Source organism: Lichenostomus cassidix, chromosome 1, assembly GCF_008360975.1.
Source record: "Lichenostomus cassidix isolate B80296 chromosome 1, HeHo_3.0, whole genome shotgun sequence".
NCBI classification, from domain to species: domain Eukaryota; kingdom Metazoa; phylum Chordata; class Aves; order Passeriformes; family Meliphagidae; genus Lichenostomus; species Lichenostomus cassidix.
Window position 1 is genome coordinate 78,106,669 of NC_139479.1, and position 23,704 is coordinate 78,130,372.

The following is a 23,704-nucleotide window of genomic DNA, read 5'->3' on the forward strand; positions in this document are numbered from 1 at the left end:
ACTTCTGAAATGTGCAATGTAACGCGACGCATAGCTCAAACTAAAGAACTCTGCCCTAGACTGTGCAGCACAGACCTGCTTAAGCTTAGCCCTGTGTGAGTATCTGCCACAGTGACTTTTATCAGTTCATCTGATCAACTCATACCCATATCCCACCTCTGAAACCACCTACAAATCACAACTTAGCTCTACAGGCTATTAATTACGCATGGCTTTGGAGGCTTTCTTAGTTGCATGGTATTATCTGAATCTCAGCAATGTGTAGGCATGGTCTCTTCCATTACTTCAATGAAGTAGGTAGGTAGTGCACAGAATCAGAATGTCAATTTCACAGCTACACAACTAAATGCAATCATATATGAAATCTTTTTCATGTAAAAAACTTTGTTGTCTCCTGAACCTACAATGTATCCTCCTGCTCTCTACTGTATATGCACATACCCTAGGTCAGTAATCCTAAAAATCCTATACTGCAGTTAAGATCTGGAAATGATATGAAATACCTTGTTCAGCTCTTCTCCTTGGTGTTCTTGACTTTCTGCAAATAGCAGTAACTCAGTGTTTTCATTTTGTAGTTGCTCAGTAAGCTGAACATGAGATGATTGATGCCTTTAAGTAAGAAATAAACAAAACATGAAACAACCAGAACATTCAATACTCTTTACCTTGCAGTATCCTCTCCACAGTGTAAAACTGCAGGACACCTACTTGCTGACAAAAAAATACCCCCAAAAATCACCAACATTTGGCCTAAACCAGACTGGATTGTGGGAGATGTCTAGAAAGTAAGGACAGTGCAACCATGTGCAGAAAGAATCCTGAAAGCTCTTGTAGATTGGTATTTCATATAATTTGAAAGAGTAGATAAGCCATAAAACCATGACGATTTTATTCAAAGAAGGTTAGGGAGAATCTCAATTGCACTATTTCCAAAGTGTTTCAATGCTGAGAAAATGAAAGACTATAAAGATATAGATAGAAATATCTGAAATGTGTTGATTTGTAAAGATGTAGGCATCATTAAAGCCTTTAACAGAGCCTGCATCTATTGCCTGAAATTGTCCTATACAATTGTCAATGAAAATATTCATTCTAAAATATGTCAGTTTAGAAGCTGACATATGAATACAGAGTATCTTTTCAGAGTTAATTTAAAACAAATTTTAAGAAAGAAGTTACTAGCTCAGAAGTACTTGTTAATTTAAATATGTCTTCACCATACATACTTTATTTGAATTTCCTGCATATCTTTATACTCTTTGGTTTTCAATAATTCTGTATGCAATTGTTGGCATTCCAGTTGTATCCTTCTCCAGAGACCATCTCTTGACTGCAGCTCATTTTTAATTTCTGAAACGTCTGCCTCCATGTGCTAAAGAAACAAGCAAATGCACAAACAGTTAAATAAAATTAGCCAGCTTAAAATGTTATATTTTAACACATTACATTTGATACCTGTACATACATGACTTCTGAAAAAGATACTGCTTCTATGTCAATTTCTTTCATCTTACAATGAGATGCTGAATATTCTTTAGCCCTTGCAATGTTCCAATGCATCTGCCTCTGAAATTATCTCTGAAATTATCATAGGAAACATAATTTGGAAGTTCTTCGTTGTAGTAAATGCATCTAAAATATACAATTTGCTTGTTTTAAAAGGTTCTGCATCCTAGAACATGTTTCACATGCTGGAATTAGTGCCCTAAGTAGCTTCCATTTTCTATTTTCCTAACAGCATTTCCGAATTTATAAACTTAAAAACTACAAGGTTGTATAAATCTTCTCCAAAACTAGTTTCTTCTGCATGGAGTTAATTACTTATTTAAATGAACATCACAAAAATTTCAAACAATCAAAACCTCCAATATCTTTCTTAGGAACTTGACAAACCTTATTTCTCTTTTAATTTCTGATTGATAGCATATTAGACAACCTGAAGGCACATATTACATTTGGCATGATATAATATGAATTCCAAAAAAATCAGAATTTCACAAAAATATACCAAAAATATACTAAATATAAGAAATTAGAAATATAACCCACAAATAACAAAAGTAACAATAATCAGTTCTTGCAATAGCAATACCCAGAGAATATTTATTGCTTCTCACCAAAGCTCCAAAAGCATGTTTCAGATTAAAAAAAAAAAAAGATTTTTCCAAGGATATTGATCCTTTTCCATTAAAATTATTACACTAAAACTGTTAGCATTTTTAATAATTTCTTCATTTTATTTGAACATAGCTGCCATCTTTAAGAGCAAAAATAAAGCCTTTAAAATTTCAGAAGAGAACTGGAATCCAGAAACAACATTGCAAGCAAGAACTTCAAAGGTTTATTTCTCTTAGAGCCTCATATGAGAATGACCTTCCTTCCAAGAAGCCTCTGGTTTTCCTCTGGCTGAAAGGGTTGCTAAAGACAGATATTAAGTACTTTTGCGGTTTTTTGGGGTTTTTTTTTTTAGGGGCTGCATATAAGGACTCATTCATCTTATCCTTTGTTACATTAAGGCCAAGAGAGCTTTTTTAAACATTGAAATGCAACTCTGGGTATATTCCAGTGAAATAAAGGTTAAGAAACTGTTAAAATTGTTTTTAAGACTTGCTCATTCTCATCTTCATGACTCCAACATTCAAGAAATAGCCACAATCATTTTATAACATATGAATTTGGGAAATGGTTACCCCTCTGATTTCATTCTGGGGTGGATAAGGGAAATGAATTCTGCACAATTGTGTGGCAGAAGTAATATTTTCTGTGATAGACTGCAGTCATCACACATATTTACATAAATTGTATTTTCTTCTGTGAATTACAATAGTAGCAGGAACAACAGCAGCCACAGCAGCAGCTGCAATGATAATTGAAACAGAACTTCAGGTCAAGAGTTCCACAGTTTCACATATAAGTTAAAAAAATTAGATATGCACCACCTATTATCTTAGAAAACATCTATTGCATCTGGTTAAAATGAAAATTAATTCTAAACCAGAAAACTTTAGGTTTTGTTTAGAAAATATCTAATAAAATACAACTTAGAAAAAGTGTGTTTCAAGTTGAAAAAAAATACCAAATGTTTTCTTTCCTTCTGAAAAGTTTTGCTTCTACTAGCTTGCCATGTTTGACACCAAAAAAAGTCCCAAGAATGTCATGATCAGCTCTTCTAATTCTCCTCAAAGCTGTTTGTAGTGGGTTGACCCTGATTGGATGCCAGGTGCCCACCACAGCCACCTTGTCACTGCCCTTCCCAGCTGGGCAGGGCAGAGAAATGCTCTCAGGTCAAGATAAGAACAGGGAGAGATCACTTACCAGTTACTGCCATGGGCAGAACAAACTCAACTCAGAGAAATTAATCTATTACTAATCAAATCAGAGCAGGATAATAGAAACAGTAACTAAATCTTTGAACACTTTCTCCCCACCCCTCCTTTCTTCCCAGGCTCAACTTCCCTCCTCAGTTCTCCACCTCCTCCCCTCCAGTGATGCAGGAGTATGAGGAATGGGGGCTGTGGTCAGTTCATCTCGTTGTCTCTGCTGCTCCTTCCTCCTCAGGGGGGGATCCCTCACACCTTCCCCTGCTCCAGTGTTGGTCCCTCCCACAGGAGACAGTTCTCTGTGAACTTACTCAAGTGAGTCCTTCCCACATGCTGAAGTTCTTCATTAACTCCTCCAGTGTGGGTCCCTCCCATGGGGTGCAGTCCTTCAGGAACAGCTGCTCCTGCATGGGTTCCCCATGGGGTCACAAGTCCTGCCAGCAAACCTGCTCCAGTGTGAGCTCCTCTCTCCACAGGGCCACAGGTCCTGCCACGAGCTTGCTCCAGCACAGACTTCCCACAGATTGCCCTGTTCTGGTGTGGGTCTCTCCAGCAGCTGCAGGTGGATCTCTGCATTCCCATGGACCTCCATGAGCTGCAGGGGCACAGCTGTGTCACCATGGGCTGTGCCAGGAGCTGCAGGGGAACCTCAGCTCCTGTGCCTGGAGCACCTCCTGCCTCTCCTTCTGCAGTGACCTTGGGATCTGCGGGGCTGTTCATCTCACACATTCTCACTCTCCTCCCTCCTGACTGCACAAGGCTTTTTCCCCTCTCCTCTTCCACACATTAATCCCAAGGTGCCACCATCCTTACTGTTGGGCTCAGCCTTGCCCAGTGGTGGACCCTTCTTGGAGCCAGCTGGTATTGGCTCTGGCAGACATGGGGGAAGCTCCCAGCAGCTTCTCACAGAAGCCATCCCTGCAGCACTTCCATTACCAAAACCTTCCCAACACAAATCCAATACACTGTTGAACGTTTTAAATACCATTATATGGTGTATTTTTATGTAAATTAGTGTCTAGCAGCTGACCTAATGCTGACTTTTCAAGAATCAAGACTCTTGTGTGATGTTTTCAGGTTGCCTCTCATGTTATGGCTGCAGATAAGTTTGTCAGATAATTCATAAGGTAGAGAAATAGACTGCAGTTGCCATTTGGATATTCTAGACTTTGTGTTTTCTGTACAGCCAACAAACTGGTCTTCTTGCTAATTAATAGTATAAGATAAATACTTAGAATCACACATGAGATGGTCATAGGCACAGAAGAATGTATGAGGCACAATACAACTCTTGCTTTCAGTGCCATCAGACTTCTCCACACCAAGACTCCCATCTACTCCTTCCTCCTTTAGCCATATCATGTCCAACTATTGCCATTCTCCACCTAACTCTCCTTCACACAATCCTGCTTACTCTTTCTGGCTGACAACAGGCCTTGTCCTTCTTTCTCGTGCACACATTCCTAAAAAAATATTTTCCCTGACCTACTCCTTTTCACCACGCATTGACGTTACATCAGTGTTTCCCTTCTGCAGCTATTTCCAAATGTGGCTTTTCTAACTAACATAGCAGCATTCCACACCACCAACACAGTAATTCTGCAACTTTCTGCCCTTTAGGTGACACTGTTATGTACATCTAGCTCCGCTCCTACTTAAAGTGTCTTCAAGCTTCCTACAGCTCCTGTACTCTCTTGGATACATGATTCCAAAATTCCTCCTGCTTGAAGATTTTTTAAAAGGCTACAGTACAATGACATCTACTCTCTCCGTCACACAGCATCTATCTACTTGCTGCAACTGCCATGATTTGTGCCACTGCATATTCTAGTGCCCCTGCTTTCGATGGCAGCCTTTTTAAATGGCCCCAAAACAGAGGTTTTTGCTTGCATACTGATAACTTGCATACAGGAAAAAGACTCAGTGAACTCATGTGCAAATGGCATGTATAAACTTGGCTGTTCCAACAACACCTGACAACACAACCTGAAATTAACCTCTGCCACATATATAATTGCTCTAAAGTATATTGCATATGCTGTTTTCACTCTGCAAGACTGTCTATAAACAGAAACAAATCTTTCTCCAGAAAGACTTGAGGGTACTATAGGCCATTCAGTATGTTACTGAACATAGAAGTGATTAAATAAATAAGCAAAAGCATAGCTGGTATATGTTACCAGGAAAAAACAGCAATGAGAATCTCATTCCTGGTATGTTTCAAACACAGCTAATAAAGGTGGCTGTAAAGATCTTGTACTATCTCAGTTTTGTCAGAACTCATATACCATGACCAAAAAAAGAGGAACAAGTAGCTGTCTTCATAGATCAGTTCTATGCCAAAAAACAGTGAACTAGGGATAAGATAAAATCTGATAGTTCTTCACATGGCCAGAAACTTAAAAATTATTAAAAATAAATTGCAAAATCACTTCAAAATGAACGAAGTATACCACACATGTTTGTATATGCTTATTTACTAGCTAGATGGCACAATGAATAACAAGGTGTAAATCAGATAGAGAGATTTCACAGAAGTCATTTATATACAAGGAACAAAACTAGGCAAAGTTCCTGTAGATGGTATGGATATAGGAGAGTTATAACACCCTAGATATACAGACAAGAGAAAAATATATTACTACTACTAATCAAATTTATTTCTGTTTTACCAAAAAAAACCCCAAATCCCAACAAACATACTGTTCCCAGATTATTCTGTGTTCCTGAAAAGAATATACCTAATGTACATTTGTATAGGCATCTCATTTGATTTTCTAACATTAATTCCACAGTCATCATAAAAAACTATTACTACCTGGCACTGATTTTGGTACATTTTTAGATCCTCGCGGAGTTTCATATTTTCTTCTTCCAGTTTATTCTTGTTTCTTGCTATTTCATTCACAGTTGCCTTTAGCTTTTCAATAATCAAATCATCATTTTCACTTTTGGGCTGGGCATAGGTAATTAGCTCTTCTTGGTTTTGTTTCTCATTGTGTATTTGGAATTGATAATTTTGGGTCTCCTTCTATAAAACAAGAAAGTATTTTAAATTAAACTCAATAATTATATGTAAATTGCTAGGACCAAATCATTATTACTGAAATCATGAGGTTATTCCTGTCTTCACCTGGATTTGCTCAGAAAAGATGGCACAATTCAAACAGTTTGAATTACTTGCCCTCAATTAAAAAAAAAGTTTCAGAAACCTCCAAGGACACAATTTTTTCAAGGATTTTTTCCTGTGCTGTGTATTTTCCTAGTATTTAATGTTAATGAGCCTCAAATGTGAAAAAGGTGATTATGATGACCTACTCAAAGAAGTTACCTATAAAAAATAATTTGAGAGAAATGTTCCTCTTTGATTCATTGAACTCAGCAGGAGCTCTGTGTGTGTGTGCCTCAGGATAGATATTAACCTTTGACTAGAGGGCTACCATTACATAGTTCATGTACAAACAGCTCAGTTACTACAGGAACTGTACTTCTTTGAGATCGTTATCCTTAAACTTGGGGAAGAATCATTTGTACATTCGGCAGAGTCCTACACTCCATGCAGCTTCTTGTACTAATTAAAATCCTAGAAACAAAACTTCAGAAAATTGGTATTGCCAGTATTTCTGAATCCACGGGCATTGTGAAAAAGCATAATTACTATGGCAACTGTTTTTGCTGTTTAAAAAACTATCCACATGGAACCCTCTACTGGGAGATTAACAAGCAGCACTAATCTTTCAGAAGACTGAGAATCAGTTGAAAAATGACAACAAAATATGACCCATAAACCATATATCATATGCAGAGAACAAGTTGGGCAAGAAAATACATAGTAAAAATAAATAGTGTTACAAATACCATATTTCACTGACAAGGACTGCAAAAAGTCATGCTTTAGACAGCTTTTGACGTAATTGACTATGTCCCCATAATTTGTGTTGGCTGAGAACCTAAGTAGAATCGACCATTGGCTGCATATCAAATGAAAAGCCAAAAAACATTTGCAGGTTAAGTTTCATTTCTATAGATAAAAAATTAAGGTCCCTTTGACAACCAAGTTACAGACTCTGATATACCGAAGTGTCAATGCATCCTGTGAAAAATATAGTGCAAGACTCCAACTGGAAATCAAAGACCTCACAAAAGCAGAATTTGAGGCAAAAATACAGGAACAATTAATGCTACTGAAACAGCTAAGGGTAACAGTCCATCAGCTTGTATTTAAAAAAACAGTTGGTGTTACGTTACAGTTGAGAATAAAATTGTCTTCAAAGCAAGTTCGCTGATGGCAATAAAAGCTTCAACAGAAAAATGTGAATGATCACCCTGAGTACTCTGTTTTGACTTGTCAAACTATACAATCAACATGTATCAGTCAATAGTTTTGTCTAGTCAAAGACTTGCTTTTTTAACACATTTTTATGGAAGTTCAATTGCTGGAATATAATGCTCTCAGCAGCTAAACCTAAGACTTAACTGTCATCCTTGAAACTCTGGATATGCGTGAAAGTCCCATAGGAATTGTTAAGAATGTGTCTCTCTAGATTATGATATGCATAAAAAGTAAAAAAGGAACATTCACTGGTTTTTGTAATTGTTTCGATTTTTTAAAACAGAAATGTTATCATTTTCATCATGATACTTACTCATTTTCTCATTTTAATGAGAAAAATTAAATTAAAATACTTGTATGTATCATTAGATCTTCCAGAATGGTTCTGCCTTACTTAAAGCAATATATTCACTACCAAGATAGGCATGCATTATAAGATTCACTGTAAGCATAGTTTTTTAAAATTAAGTTAAAGTAAGCTCCAGCTGAGCAAAAAGTCAACTTTCTTCCTAGAGCAGGAAGGTAGGAATTTTACCTGAAATAAAATACATTTCTCGGGCAATGATTTTGGTTGCACATCTAAATAAACAGGATTATTTTTACAGGTTGTACCATTCTTCTCCCATTCTCTTGATTTTGCCTTAAATTCCTGAAAGACAGCAAAACAAGGCAAGTAAACATAGGGAAGAAAATCTATTTTATTCAATCTAAAGAATTTTGTAAGGTGTATTGTTCTAAGAAAAATCTATTTTTTAACTTAATAAATAATTTTTCCATTAGTTTGGAAATAAATAAAAAAAAAAGAAGAATTCTATAATCCTGCCATGCAGTCATCTCCACCAGAAGAAGTCCAGTCTTAAGGGCTATTGATCTGAGAAAAATGAATGGTAAACATAATCATCAAATAAAAACCATAAAATAAGATATTAGAGTTATTACTATAATACACAAATTTTATTAGATGGTAGTTTCTGTGACTTTAAAGCTATATCAGTGCTGAGCAGAGTAATCAGCAGGGAATCAAACTCTTAATATTCAGCCACATATTTTGAACGCTGAACTACATTGAGTAAGTTTTACTTGCTCTCTTTAAAATTGCTGCTTCAGGTTCTGTGTTCACCTAGTTTAAATGAAAAACTGTTTAAGAAATTCAGTTGTATTAGATTTATCTAATACTGTTTTTGTATTTGCATGTACATTCATACTTATAGTGTATTTGAATTAGCTTTTCATTTACACCAGAACTTATATGTTCAAGAATACACTTTAAAGGCAGTATCCTACAAAATAAGCAGAACTTCACTTATTAGAGCTGTTGCTCTTTTAGTTTGAAAATTTACCAAAATAACAGTATGCTGCTTTATATATTGAAAACTAATTGAAATGTTGTTCCAAAAAGACAGATGATGTTTTATAATTAAGCTAAACTGGCATATTCCCCAAATTAAAAAAAATAAGGAGTTCTTTTTGCTACTGAAACAAAACTGAATATTTTTCAACATAGACTAATACAAATCTTCTTTCAGAACTTTCCTAATATCTGCTTTGGCATTTAAAACAATAAACATCTTCCTATTTTATAAAACGTGATACAAATGGAGTTTCAGACTACTTAATGAGGACTGCAGGTTCAAGGCCTTACTAAAGCAAGGCTGAGCTTAGTAGATTTTCACCACAGTAATTATTTTCTGAATACTCAAATTTGCTGATTATATTCCAAGCACTCATTTTTCGTACTGCATAATTAATCAAATTATGGAATTGTCTTACATTATTTTCACATTTTAATCTTGAGTAAGGTTATTCTCAAATTAGCTGACAGTAGTGATACATTTAGTCAATGATAGATGCACAACCCATTTATTATTCTTGTAGTAGCTGATGTTGGCAGCTATGCTGCAGTCCAAAGCATTGTAGCTTTTTTGATGGTGAGAACTTCCATGTGGAAGAGACAGCCAACATCATGTAGAGTTGGGATGTGTCTAGGATGTGTATGTAGATACAGGCATCTGGAGGTCACAGAAATTAGTCCTGTATCTTATAGAATAACATGAAAGGCAAGTCCAAAATACAGATCCTAAGACCCTGCTTAATTTGGGTTAAAGCAGGAAATTACTTAAAATCAACTAGAGCTTATTTTCTTGATTACAAAGTTCTCAAAGTGTCCAAATCATCTACATCATAAATGTATAAGTCTTCCCAATGCTTAGCATCTTAGCAGCTGAGCAAGCAGCTTCCACATCAACTGATATCCCTCTCCTTGCTTTGCCTACAGCACCCAGTCCAGTAACCACCTGAAGCACATACTACTTTATCATGCTCTTCACAAAGGATGGACAGACAAAATATGAATTTTTTTGGTGATCCTCCTATGCTTCATCAGATTACTGATTAGACTGTTCTTCCCATAAGTGAAGAACTCAGTGTAAAAACCTTTCAAGACAGAATCTGAAGTAGAATCTTCCCATGTTAGTTTTTTACCTAACAAAAACTATTTTTCAACAGTCTCTGGAATTCTTCCTTTTGAACTAGTTTCACTTTGAATGGGATACCAGCAAATTTATTAGATAGGTAAAAAAGAAGCAGCAAAAATTAGCGTACGTGAAGATTATATTGCTCAATTATAAGGAATAAGACTGGGTATCAGTTTGTGTCCCAGTGAATGTAGCCAGAGGAGTATTTGGAGAGATGACACCACTGGCAGACACACTCTCTACATGCCAGTTCTCTATCTTGCCTAACTTTCTGTTGGTCCAATAAATACCTGATTATTCCATAAATCATAAAGTAACCTCTGAGAAGTCAAGGTTGCAAATTATTAACAAAAATCAGTGTCTTCCTGTATCCAAGAATAAGTCAACAAAAATCCAGCCTGTGTCCAAAGGGATGGGGAATATGACTGAATCTGACTTCAGCATGTATTATCCAGTCCCCCCAGTCAGTATGCTGGATTCTGCAGAATGTATTTTTAAGTGCCTAGTCCTTCCTCATGCATTGCATAGGGAAATCAAGCATTGAGGTCAAGGTCATGGATTGCCTCAGGCACATGGGTGCTGACAAGATGTATATGTAACAAGCAGTTTTCCAATCCTAAATCCTTTTTTATGTGCAGCCCAATATGGTCAAGGTTGTCCTGAGGTCTATAAAACTTCAATTAATGGTAGGTATTATGTGACAGTATCCTGCATATGTACAAGCTCTCATGCCTCAAGAGATTGTATTATTCACTCCACACAGATAATCAAAAAACCAGTAAAACTTATTTATAGTTACACATACAAAAAATATCAGTATTAATTAATACTAAAACTACTAAGCACCATTCTTGCCAAAGCAAGACAATTATGTAATTTTTGTAGACTTATAAGCAAACTAAAGCTCACAATTTTAAATAAAAAATTATTTCTAGAGGCATATTAAAATTAGAATATAATAAGAAAGTATTCTTACCTCCAGTTTCATGCATAAATTTCTTAGGTCAGATGATGTCTCCAGGTTTTCCTCACATTTTTCTCCATTTTCAAGCTTTTTTTGTTTTAACTGATGTGACTGTAGCTTTTCGTAACTATGTGTCAACTTTGAGAACTACAAACAAAAGTAGACTTGAACATACAGAATCTATCAAAGATGACTACATGGCCTAAGTTTTCTTTAAACTAGAATCACCAGCTTTAGCATTCTAAATGTTTAATCAATGTAACAAAAAATCAATTAATAAAGTTAAAACCAGTTAATAAAATTATCACAGATGAACAAGACTGAGCTCTCATATAAATGTTAACTAACTGCTCAAATGGGTTCACTTGACAGCTACTTAATTCTGCTGCAGTTCTTCATGGCACTGTTACCCCCAGAGTAATCTCCTCTACAGCGTTCATATGGAATGTTCTACACTTGTTTACTGCCATCTTGTGTTGACATTTTTAAAGGGTGCTTCACTAGCCTGAATGAAAGATTATCAGTAATGTACCTTAAACTTGCATGTTTCTTTCTCATAATGGAAATTGTTGAAATGTTATGTGTGATGATTGCACTGTTCTGGTACCACCGAGTGTCTCTCAGAATCAGACACTAAATAGACAACAGACACTAATGATCTCACCAAGAAAGCCTGGCTCAGGAGTCAGAGGCAGAGAAGAAAAGGTAAGAGGAGAAGGGCCAGCCTCTACAGCAAAACAGCCAGTCTGACCAGTTCACTACACTGCACTAAGGGTCTGTCTAGTGCCTGTTAACAGGTTTGATACAGGAAATTGATGCCATTGGTGGGAATATGTACATTTGGGATTGAAAAAAAATGCAAACCCAAGGTTATTGACAAAGGAAACACTAAAAATATGGTCTTGAGTAAAGTTGAGCGAATATTGTGTAGAAAAGAAGCTTACAACTATTAAATACTGATCATCTCTTTTGTTGTTTAGTTCCTTTAAATTTGAGTATATATGACTATAAAATATCTGACTGTAACATAAAGTTCTTTGTATAACCAAACAAAATCCATAAAATCTCATATTTTTGTTAACAGCTGTTAAAAGTGAACTACTGTTTGCAAATGGAATGGAATCCTATTGAGTCAATATGAAATGAGCAATTGAGATTTGTGCAGATTAAAAATATGGCCGAAGAAGTCCAGAAAAGATACAGAAAAGAAACTAGTTTAAAAAATCATCTGGAAACTTCCTAGATGCATATGAGATGAACTTGAGAATCATGATATGGGAGAGCAGAAATTAATTGAAAAGATGATGTGAAGATAGATTGTCCAGGACTAGGAAGTTTCATGATATGGAGAGGCTCAGGCATAGATCTGACCAGCTTGGAATATCTGAATAGCCATTCTGTAACATGGACATACAGAGCTGAGTTATCATCTTCAAAACCAAATCAAAAGTCTTGCAGTGAAGCTGCCTGTATTTGAAATTGACTTTGCCAGAGAACACAGTTAAGATAAAATATTTAAAATGAGTCAGAGTATCCAGGCTCAAACTACATGGAACTCATTGACCTTGGAAGAAAGATATCCTTTTTCAAATAACCATTTTGCTCTTGAATATATTATGGCATATGTGAACTGCCTGGGAAGAGCAAATTCAGATAAGACAGGCATTGGCATGTTTCTGCTAAAAAGGCTAGGAAATACAGGATGCAACAATTCAGTAAATCAGTCTAACCTGGAACAGAATGGCCAAACTGAGAAAATTTAGTATGAGTATTAGATATTTAATGACAGTAGGATATTAAAGGCAAATTATAGTCTGGATGTTATTATGACTGGAAACTAGACTAAAAGCCAAGGATCCTTCCATTTAATGCCAAATATTTGCTTTAAAAGGTCCAAGTTCTATTTGCATGTTGTACATGTTAAAAAAAAAAAAAAAGAGTAATTTTAACAAGTTCTAGGGTAGAATTCATCTAAGTTTAGAGTTCTGAAAGTTAGACATACAAGCCCGAGATACTCTGTATTAGAAAAAGCTGCCTATAAATGCTTAGTCATTTCAGCAATCTTAAATTCTTGTCATACACTGACATGAATTGAATTCTGGGGGTGTCCATTTCTTTCTCTTGATTCTAAAGGGAGCCTGTGGTAGCTGAGACATAGCTTTTAAATGTCTCAGTGAGGAAATTAGTTGCAAAGTGCTTAGAGCAAGAATGGATCCTTGTTCTTTTGCTGAGTGATCTCTGTCTCTTTCAAAGTGAGAATAACTACTAGACATTAATACAAAAAAAAGAAAGAAAGAAGGATCAAAGTAATGAAGATGAACCTCAAAAGTTTTGCTATTTAATTATGACAAAATGTTGCACATTTGAATGAGTGCAAGAGTGTGGCCTAGGAGTTTCAGGTTACATACCAGGAATTATTTCCCTAATATATGAAAAATATAGGTTTTACTGCATTCAATGGGCACACAATCAATTCAGAGGGAATATTGCTCATTACACAGCTCCTTTAGCAGTACCAACGGTAAAAAGCACACAGGATCACAGAAGAGAAATTTGTTCTGAATAGCCTAGTGTTCTGATAGCTAGAAGATGTGATCCTTACTATTTCTATCAAGATTAGGAAGGAATGAATCTTGGGAGGGATTTTAAGAATGTGGCTACAGAGAAAGATACAAGGCTACTGGTGAATAGTAACACACAATTTGTGCAAAACTAAATTGCAGCTCCTAAGATTCTATGATTTAGCAGGTGGTATAACTTCCAAGTGAGAATGAGAACTGAAAGAAAGGAATCAAAGGAGATAAGGCAAAGATTAACACTGTCACAGAAGGTCTATATTTTAGGTATGAGTTTGTGGAGCTGAGAAGTGGGGACATTAAATCCATTCCATTGCACATACTGCAGCACTGTAATTCAGGAAAGGAACTCATTAAGTAGATTTGGTAAAAGCTAAAGGAGCAGAGTGGGATAGTCCTACTGTCCAGCATAGGTGCTAGGAATTGTTCTGACAGGCAGACTTCTGTTTATCACCTGGAGAATCTAGGCAGTGCCCTTAACATAGGCATTTAACAGTTTACTTCTTCAGTCAAGGTGAACTAGGTGGATATGCCATGAAGAAATATGGTTTGGTCAAAGGAGAGGAATGGGGATTGGAAAATAAAATGCAAACAGCATCAGTGCTGGAAACTTTAGAAAAATCAATAGGATGACTGAGAATGAAATGTTTAGAGACATGGATTGGGAAAGCAATGTATATTCTTAAGACCTAGAAATCCAAACTTCGTGCATAAAGATAAAAGAACAAGTAATCAAGAAACTCAAAGAAAGGTTAAGTGGTCTGAGTGGTAACTAAAAAGGTGAATTTGGGCAAGAAATATAACCAGGTTTTAAAGAGCAAGCTTGTAGGTTAGAAAATGTCAGGTTCTTTAAAAAAATAAAAGAGGAAACAGGTTGTATTTGCCCACGGAAAGGACTTTTAGGGTATTTAAAAACTCCAAAATAAAAAACTTTATGAAAAATGGCCTGGAGTTTCAATTTCAGAAGGTTCAGTTTCAGTGAAGATCTTAGCAACATAAAGCCAATCATTTTTAGCATGGGATAAAGAAAATAATTAAGAAGTGAAAAATATTGCAGCAAATGTTATAAAGAAAAAAGAGATCTACTATATTTTTGAGGATAGTTCTGCATTGCTAAAAGTACCTTACAACTTATACATAAAATGTCACACTCTTTTTCATGTGTGATGTTTATCTTCTCAATAATCACGACAAGATGATGCTTTTCTGTAATTTGTGTAAATTATAAACCAGCCTTTATTTCTAGCTACTTTCCCAAATTATTAAAGTGTTAATTACAAAACAGCCAAAGCATTCACTGCCTACTTACAGAACTGTTTTCCAAATCAGTTTTCATATGTAGAAGAAAATATAAATTAAAAACAACGTAACATTAAAAATAAGTAATACATTTCTTCATTTGATGGAGTCCGGTGGTACTATCACTTCTAAATTAAAAGAATGATATCCAATTTATGCAATCCAACATCATTATATAATAAGTTTGGTGATTGGAAATTCTGAATTATAACACTAAGTCTCTGGTAGGAGAATCCATTGAAGGGAACAGAAAAGTAGCAGGAAAAACATTGCAGAGTTGTGTACATTACTTGTTAAGATCTGAGAAGCAGAACCAACTCAAGTTTGCTAAGAATTTAGATTCATGATTGAAGTAGAAAATATTGAAGAAACAAAAATGCAGGTGCAGAGCAAACACAGCCAAACAGAATCATAAAACTATAGAATGGTTTGGGTTGAAATGGTATGGAACCATTAAAAGATCATCTAGTCCAACTCCCCTGCCATAGAGAGGGAGACCTTCCACTAGACCGGGTTGCCATAAGCCCCATCCAGTCTGGTCTTGAGCACTTCCAGGAACGGGAAATCCACAATTTCTCTGGGCAACCTGTTCCAATGCCTTACCACCCTTACTGAAAATAATAATAAATTGTTCCTCAGGTACAGTCTAAATCTGCACTCTTTCAGTTTCAAACTCTTGTCCTTTCTCTCAGCCTATCTTCCCAGGAGAGATGGTCCAGCCCCCCGATCTTTGTGGCCACCTCTTGATTCTTTCCAAGCCTTTCCTGTCCTGGGGACCCCAGAGCTGGACACAGCACTGAAGCTGGGTTCTCACCAGAGCAGAGTACAGGGGAAGAACCACCTCCCTTGAGCTGTTGGCCACATTTCTTTTTATGCAGCCCAGGATACAACTGGCTTTCTGGGCTGCAAGTACACTCTGAAGTAAATAAAGCAAGAACAAACTCCCAATATTATTACTGTGGGTTACTCCATTTTTGATACAATGGAAATCTATGCCTTATGGAAAGTTATCAGGCCATTTTAACAGTTGAGTAAATCAGGGAAGCTAAAACCTGAAAAAAAAGTATAGCAAAGACATGATAAGCACATTTTAAATCTTAAAATTCCTAACATGCATCAGTCATATTAGCATGAATCCAATTACCTATTTTTTTCATTCACCAAGGCTTTAGTTTATTAGTCTGAAGTTAGGAAATCAAGTATCTGTCTTTATAACAGATGTCCCATCCACATCAATATCCATCCAAAGAGTTTGGACACGACAGTACATAAATTATAACGGAGCCTGGTAAGAAGCTGTAGTCATCATCATTTGTATGACACGATTAATCTTTCCCAAAGCCATAATGGCACATCTATACAATTTGGCATGTATAAACTTTTTATACTGCAATCATAAAATAATGAAACTGACATTTTTCTTACTTGAGATTTCAGTGCTTGAAGCTGAGTTTCATAACTCTGAGCCATTTCATATTTAGTTTTCTGTAAGCTTTCCAATTGTTGTTGAAGTAGTCCCACCTATGGTTAAAATAAGCATTCAAATGTACCATTTCTGACCTGTTTCAAAATATGTAATTTTTGGAAAAGTAATTTGAAACTTTGAAAGAAGGCCATTGTTTTAAGGAGAGATATTAAAAATAAGTATTAATTCAGTAACTTGATAATAAAACTGGATACCTCAAATCCAGATTGTGTCAACATCAAATTAGGGATTTTATGGTAAAAAATATCATTGCATGCAGATGTTATGATTTAATGATAATATTTTACAAGTCTGTCATGAAAGACCACTTATGAAAGCTTTTCTAACCCAGCTATGTTGTGCCCCATTGTGAAAATTTTCCTTGAATGGCTTATAAAATGATACAAATTACCTTCCTCTATTTATGTACAAATTACCAGAAGACACTATAGACTCATTTCAGCTCCCTAAGTGCAGTGCCATTTGAGATATCACAAATTATTACTGAGTTTCACAGAGATCTGAGAAATATGACAGAGTGCAAACATGGCACCTATGCTTTTCTGGAGGGGCAGTTGGAAGCTTGGTAGAATATGCTAAAATATTTCAGATAAAGTCTCTGCACAAACTGATGCTTTGAGGATGGGTTACCAGAATTATTCTCTTGGTTCATCTGACCGCAGGGTCTATGGGCAAGTTCCTAATTGCTCATTAGTGAGAGTCACTCCACTTTAAAAACTCCCACTGGCAATTTAGCCACCAAGCTCACACAAGGATGCCCTCATGTAAACATCTAAATTCAGCTGGCTTGGACTAGAACTGAATGCTGTGCAAGGATTTCTTGATGCTTCTGAATGAATATTCAGCAGACAAAACTGTGAAGTATTGACAACATCAGGTACACTGGGGCTTTAAATTTCAGAAGGAAGTCTAAGTAGTAATACAATTCGAATCTTCACAATGAATAAAATTATCATACAAAGACAGTATATCATGTAAAATGTTAAAAATAAGGTATAAACAGGAGTAACAAAGACATAATTTTGTGAACCTTTTTGAACTGTATTCTTCCACTGAAAATTTTTGATGAAATGAGAAGTGCTGGCATTTAGAAAAAAAACATTAAATTATCTTTTTACAGCTAACCTGAGAATATTTGATGTAGACTTTAGGGAAATAGAAGAAATATGAGATTTTCAATGACATTTTTACAATCACTTTTCAGAACAGCAGCACACTTTAAAACAAAACACTAAGGATAATTAGTGACCTTTAAGGTGTGTTTGGTATTTTTACATGATAGAACAAACAGTGCCCTTATAGAGAATATAAAGCATACTAATAAGAACCTACCAGAATAAATACTTTCTTTATAGAATGTGATATTCTTAAATACCTCTTGACCTTTCTGATCCAGTTTGCTTTGGGCACTTGCTAATTCTTGATCCTGGATATCCATCTTTGCTTCTAAAGCTCTCATCTTTCTTTCCCATTCTACTTGCTTTCTGTTAACCATGATGTCAATTTGATGCACTAATTCCTGAAGTTCAGCTTCACATGGAGAAGCTCTAAAAACAAATAGAGATTTATTTTTTCAGATAAAGAATAAGGGAGAAAACAAATTTTTATTTACATTGCTAAAATTCTATTTTAATTGTGATCAAACTACCTACTTTTCAACAACAAAAAGAAAGAAATGGGAAAGTTAAATGATGCCTTCAAATGTAGGTGGAACCTCACTTCATCCATCTTGAGTTTGCCTTCATGCTCAATTGCTGACTGCAATAAACTGAGAAAACAGCTCCTTAATGTGGATACGGGTTTATCACAAACCTTTTATTTGGTGCTTAAATTGTGCATATGCCTCATTTTGATAATTATTACAGGAAATTTGAGTGAATTTGTTAGATTTATAATATCATAATCAAAACTCAGCATGAATTTTTAAAGTTAAATTCTTTAAAACTTCTTTTACATCCACAAATCCTTAATACTGTAACAGTATCAATGCTAAGCTTGGAAAGGCTTTTCAAATGCACACATAAATCTTAATGACTTTTTAATGTTAAAACTGTTGGCAGTGCCATTTTGAAAATTAGTATGAATCATAGGATGACAACAACCAAAGTGCAAGCAAGTGTTGTACATATCTGAAAACAAAAGTAACCCCTCCCAAGTGCCTGGAATACATCTCAAAAGTAGCATTAATGATGAATAAACTTTGATCCCCTCTGGGTGGAATATAAAATAGGATTTTGAAAACAGAAGATAAAACAATTTTGCATCAGGACTACCTTTTCCCTGATACTGCTGTAAGGACCTGTGCACTTCCAGCCACATCACAATCTAATGTTACATGGCAACAGTTTGGTGAACCACCAGCAATGACTCAGCTATGTGATTTTAGCCTTCAGAAATAGGTACTTTCTTTATTGTGTGTCACATGGATAGTCTAAATATTGTTATGCAAGTAAGAATGCAACTTCTAGCCTCAATCAGATTACCCTTTTGGATCCACCATGGCTGACACCTTTCACTCTTAAATTTCACCTGCCTCTTTCAGATCTTCCTGCACAAGGCAAATTCTGCATTTGTTGCTAAAACATTTTCTTTCAACAGTTCTTGCATGCTTCTTGAACCTAGAGCCATCATTCTATAAAAAGAAGCTGTTGAAATAAAAATCCCTTCTGAAAGAGCATCTTAGCCTATCTTAATTTTTTCTAATTCCTTACTTGGATCCTCCAAGCACACTTGCAGCTGCAGAAAGAAATCTGTACATGAAGTTGCAGATTACTGCTGCTGTGCTACTAGCAAAATGGCTGTGTACCATGGCTCTGGTATTGCAAACAGATCTGCAGTCAACCCCACCCACTAGCAGAGAGGGGCTGCTTGCTGCAGTAACTATGGTTTTAAAGTCCACTGAGTGTTTTGAAAAGAGTGCTAATTAGTACCCCCCAGAATGTGGTAAATCATATGGTACCACAGTCATGGGAATTAATTTTGATCACTGGATGTGGAATGCAGTGGTTTCTTTTGTTCAACAAGCCATCATTTAAACAAACACACAAAGAACAAATTTTCTCACAAGCAAAGAAGTATGCTTGGGTTTTTTTACACATATGGATTCAGCATTCCCACTTTGCTGAATGCATACATCAAATGGATTCATCATACAGGGAAGTAATGACTTGTACTTCAGCAAGTGGCAGCTACTTTTTTTTGTGGTTCATTTACTTTGAAACAGCTCAAAACACTTCAAGTTATCTCATTTTAAAGTGGTGTAGGCAAGCTCTTAGTCTTCTTTTATTCTATCTCCACATAAGTGAAAATAGAGATGATTCATATTCTACTGTCATTAGCAACTATTTATCTTCATGTAAAACTAAATGTTTCCAAATTCAGACAAACAAAAATCCAGATAAAAAGTTTTACCACCTTCAGGCCTTTTTCTTCATCACAAACGATTTTTGCACTAGTTAGACCTTTCTAGCTCTATTTATCCATCTTTTGCTTTGGAGTTCTGCATAGGTCTGCATTTTCCTGATTGTTTTCTAACAGACATAGAAAGAATATTAATGTCCATACACTCTAGAATAAAGTTGTAATTTAAAAGCAGATGTTTTAAGAAATGTTTGGTTCATACTGTCTGTCCTGACTTCATACCTTCTTCCCTTATTATTTACATTTGCTCACAAATAAGAAAGTAAATATGGCCATATTTATGCAAACACAAGCAAAATCAACACAGTTAGCAAATATTTCCATCTTACATAGTATATTCATTAGTTTTTGATATTTAACCCAGCTTCTACAGTCAATATGAAATAATTTCATTACTGCAAAACTTGCTCTAAAAATAGGAAACACAAGCCAGTTGTTATACAATAGTCCATTACAATCTTCTACCCAAAGTTCCATTATAAGAACTACACCTACTTTAACAACTTTCAGCCATATTGAATCATGCACACCTAATGATGGCCAATTTGTCATTTATGAGTCCCTGCAGCTGGAATGTAATTGTCATGATTTTCACCGCCGTTACTCAGCCATTTCCCCAAATTTTAAAGGCAATGCATTACCCCTGGAATACTGTCAGCATAGATTGAAATTGTTTCCTTTCATTGAATGTGTATCCTAAACTACTTTTCCAGATTCTTTGTATAGTTAATGGAAATAACTAACTAGCAAGAATTCTGGATTATGATGGGACAAATCCCTCTAGATTCATCTGCAATAGCCTGAAATTTCTTCTATGTCAATTGAAACAATGGCAAGGCAGAATCTGAGTTTTTGAAATAGGCTTCTGACTTGTAGCCAAAGAATAGCAATATATTTGGGGTTTTTTTAATTCAAGTTTTTACATGGCTACTTTTACGAATCCTATCACTAAGAAAAAGAATGACATTCAAAGCAAAAAGAAAAGAAAAAAAGGCCACACTGATGGAAGGAGTATAATATTTTACTGCAGAAATTTTTATTTACCATGAAAAGTGCATGCATTATTCTTCTTCAGTACAACCCAGCACACTTTTAAATCCCATTAAAAACCTCTTTGTGCCAGAATAAGTTATGATAGATTATGCCTGTTTTATTTTAATACCTTTACACTTAATGAAGTTCATATCACCTTGTATTGTTTCTTGGTAATAATGACAAAACAAACTGGTTTATCTGGAAAAATAGTTAATAAGTTCATTTACAAACTATAATGGAAAAATATCCTGTCTAAGTCATTATGTAAAGGGAAGTCCTTCTTACATTTGTGTGTTCCTTGGAGATGCTAGATGGGATGAGGTGTTACATCAAATCTCACCTTTGTTCTCACTTCTTTGGAAAAGCTTTGCGCTGTACTTACCTATTCTTTTAGATTAACATTAAAAGAACTAAACTTGGATTATATAAAAATAAAAAAATATTATGTATTGTTATGAAAAGTGCACTTAATACTTGGGGAGAAGAGTTGTAGCTATTATCTGTGCAAAGCAAGACTAGGGCTTTAGCAACGAATAGCCTTGTTTTCAAGATTTTTAATGTTTAAAGAGCTGTGATATGTAAGTTTATACTGCTGTATCCTAGCAACTTCAAGTACTTAAAAAAAAAAGTTTGAAATAATATTTCTTAATGTCTTAATAAAGCCCCACATAGCTTTCTTTCCTCCCCCCTTTTGTTCAGGTATGAATATTTTAAAAAAATTTAAATAACTAACAGAAACAGTAAAATATTAGCCAAAGCAGTAAGATGTGTTGTTCTAATTATCAGCAACCTTCAGGTTTGCATGGAAAGGTGAAGAAATAGAGAATCAGGTTTGCTTTAAAATCATTAATATTTTGTGTTTCACATTTTTGATAAACCTACATAATTCAATTCCATCATACATTCATCTCCCAAGACAGTAAGTCATTACATACTTAGTCACAGCATGTTCCTGGAACACTTCTAAGTCCTCCTCCATGACACTGATAGTCGTTTCAACCTGTTAAAACACCAAAAATCAAGTAATTCAGATTCTGAAATGCATTCATTTGCATAGCCAAGCAGTGTGTACTGGATAGTTCTATGTCTTCCTTTCATATTATGTAATTTTCTCATTGCAAACAAGAACAGGGGAGTGTAGCTCTAATTACAGGCTGGAATGAGAGAGACAAAAACTTCAGGAGTAAGCTCAGTGCTCTGACAGCAGCTCTCACACTTGGTGCAGCACTGAGATACCAGAGGTGGTGCTGACATTGAGCCTAGTCCTGGGTCTCCATGAGGAAGTTTGTTTTGGATCATTCCCTGTTGCGTGATTGTCAATGATTTGCGAAGAAACGCTGAAGCACAGGAATGTAAATTTGCCACAGATCTGTGGCTGCGTTCCTCAAACGTTTGTACCTTCACGCACCACGATTAACCTCCACCCAGGCTACAATTGCTCTCAAGCACATTTTGGACTCCTATTGCCTATTCACTCCCTTGCTTGGCAGATACAGTCTGTGACACGCAGCCCTCAAATTCCTCGGCAGGAAGATCACAGCAAGGCTGTTGCTGTGACCAGTCCGGCTCTGTGGCTCCAGCAGGACACAGGGATGTGGGGGCATGCCTGCCTGCATGCAAGAACCTTATGGGTGATGGGGGAGCATAAAACAGGCTTAATTCCTCATGGGGGAGAGCAGTGGAGCTCTCAAGGGGACAGGTACCAGCACCCACAGATGTGCAGGCAATGACACACGGCACTGCAGCCTTGGCTTCACAGGCAGCAGGCACCTGAGGCGACATCGCCAAAGGGTTGCTGGCTCCACAGCGGACCCGCACCTGAGGCGACACCGCCAGAGGAGCAGCGGCTGAGCAAGGACCAGGCACCAGAGGAGACACTGCCACAGGACGGTAACCTTAACTCCACAGGAGACCAGCACCTAAGGTGGCACCAGCACAGGTACAGCCTCGGCTGAGCCGGGCACCTGAGGAGACTGGGGCACCGACGGGACCCGCGGGCTCCCCTGCCACCTGAGGAGCCCGGGGCACGGACAGCACCCCCGGGGCCTCCGCGGCTGCCCCTCCCTCCCGTTCGTTACCTGCCGTGCTTTCCCCTCGGCTCCTGCCGGCCCCGCTGCCGCTGTGGCCGCTGTACGAGCCCCGCAGCCCGAGCCCCGCAGCCCGGCCACCCCCGGCGCCCGTCCCGCCGCAGCTCCCGCCCGTCGCCACGGTAACGCGGAGCGCGGCGGGCGAGGCGGGAAGGCGCCGGGACAGGGCAGGGCAGGGCAGGGGCATCCCGCTGTCATTCCCTGCGTCCCTTCTTCGGTCTGAAGGACGCTGGAGTGAATTGCACCTCATGAAAATTTCACCCGGGGTAAAGAACATGCACTTTTCCTTCAGCATAATTTAAGAAAGCATAGACAAGGTGTTTTCCTTTTCCTCTTCCTCCTCCTCCTCCTCTTCTTCTTCTTCTTCTTCTTTTTGTCCTTTCCCCTTAAAACACTATTATTACTAGATAATGAAAAGGCTGCACATTACCCTTTCCTCCCTGAATAACTAGCTATGCTTTCGTCAAAGGGCTTAAAATGATTTTCAGATTATTTTGCAAACGACCTTGGCCTGATGACAATTCTCTTTTCATTCTTGTGGCCTTCAGTCCGTCTTATTCAACAACAAAATGCTTTTAGGAATCACAGCCATTTCCGCTTTTTACAATAATAATTTGGGGGTTTTAGATCTTTCAAACACCAGTGGGTTTTTCTACCAGGATGGCACCATTCACTTCGTATTTTTTGGCCTGAAATTGCACCGAGCAGTT

At 36.8% G+C, this 23,704-nt stretch overlaps 1 protein-coding gene and 1 long non-coding RNA gene across 3 annotated transcripts in view; one reads left to right on the forward strand and one right to left on the reverse strand.

Moving 5' to 3' along the window:
• The window catches only part of DEUP1 (deuterosome assembly protein 1), a 43,705-nt gene extending 20,589 nt beyond the window's left edge, over positions 1-23,116 (reverse strand). The window contains exons 1-9 of the mRNA XM_085065114.1: positions 22,986-23,116; positions 21,843-21,907; positions 17,828-17,999; positions 16,392-16,487; positions 11,104-11,238; positions 8,189-8,302; positions 6,139-6,351; positions 1,227-1,372; positions 504-609 (exon numbers count right to left, since the gene is read on the reverse strand). Coding sequence (XP_084921240.1) covers positions 504-609; positions 1,227-1,372; positions 6,139-6,351; positions 8,189-8,302; positions 11,104-11,238; positions 16,392-16,487; positions 17,828-17,999; positions 21,843-21,886 — 1,026 coding nt within the window. The 5' untranslated portion in view covers positions 21,887-21,907; positions 22,986-23,116. The remainder of the gene's footprint in view (positions 1-503; positions 610-1,226; positions 1,373-6,138; positions 6,352-8,188; positions 8,303-11,103; positions 11,239-16,391; positions 16,488-17,827; positions 18,000-21,842; positions 21,908-22,985) is intronic.
• The window catches only part of LOC146444992 (uncharacterized), a 43,676-nt gene continuing 42,819 nt past the window's right edge, over positions 22,848-23,704 (forward strand). For both annotated transcript variants that reach the window (XR_014853194.1, XR_014853195.1), the window contains exon 1: positions 22,848-23,260. This is a non-coding gene — a long non-coding RNA (uncharacterized LOC146444992). The remainder of the gene's footprint in view (positions 23,261-23,704) is intronic.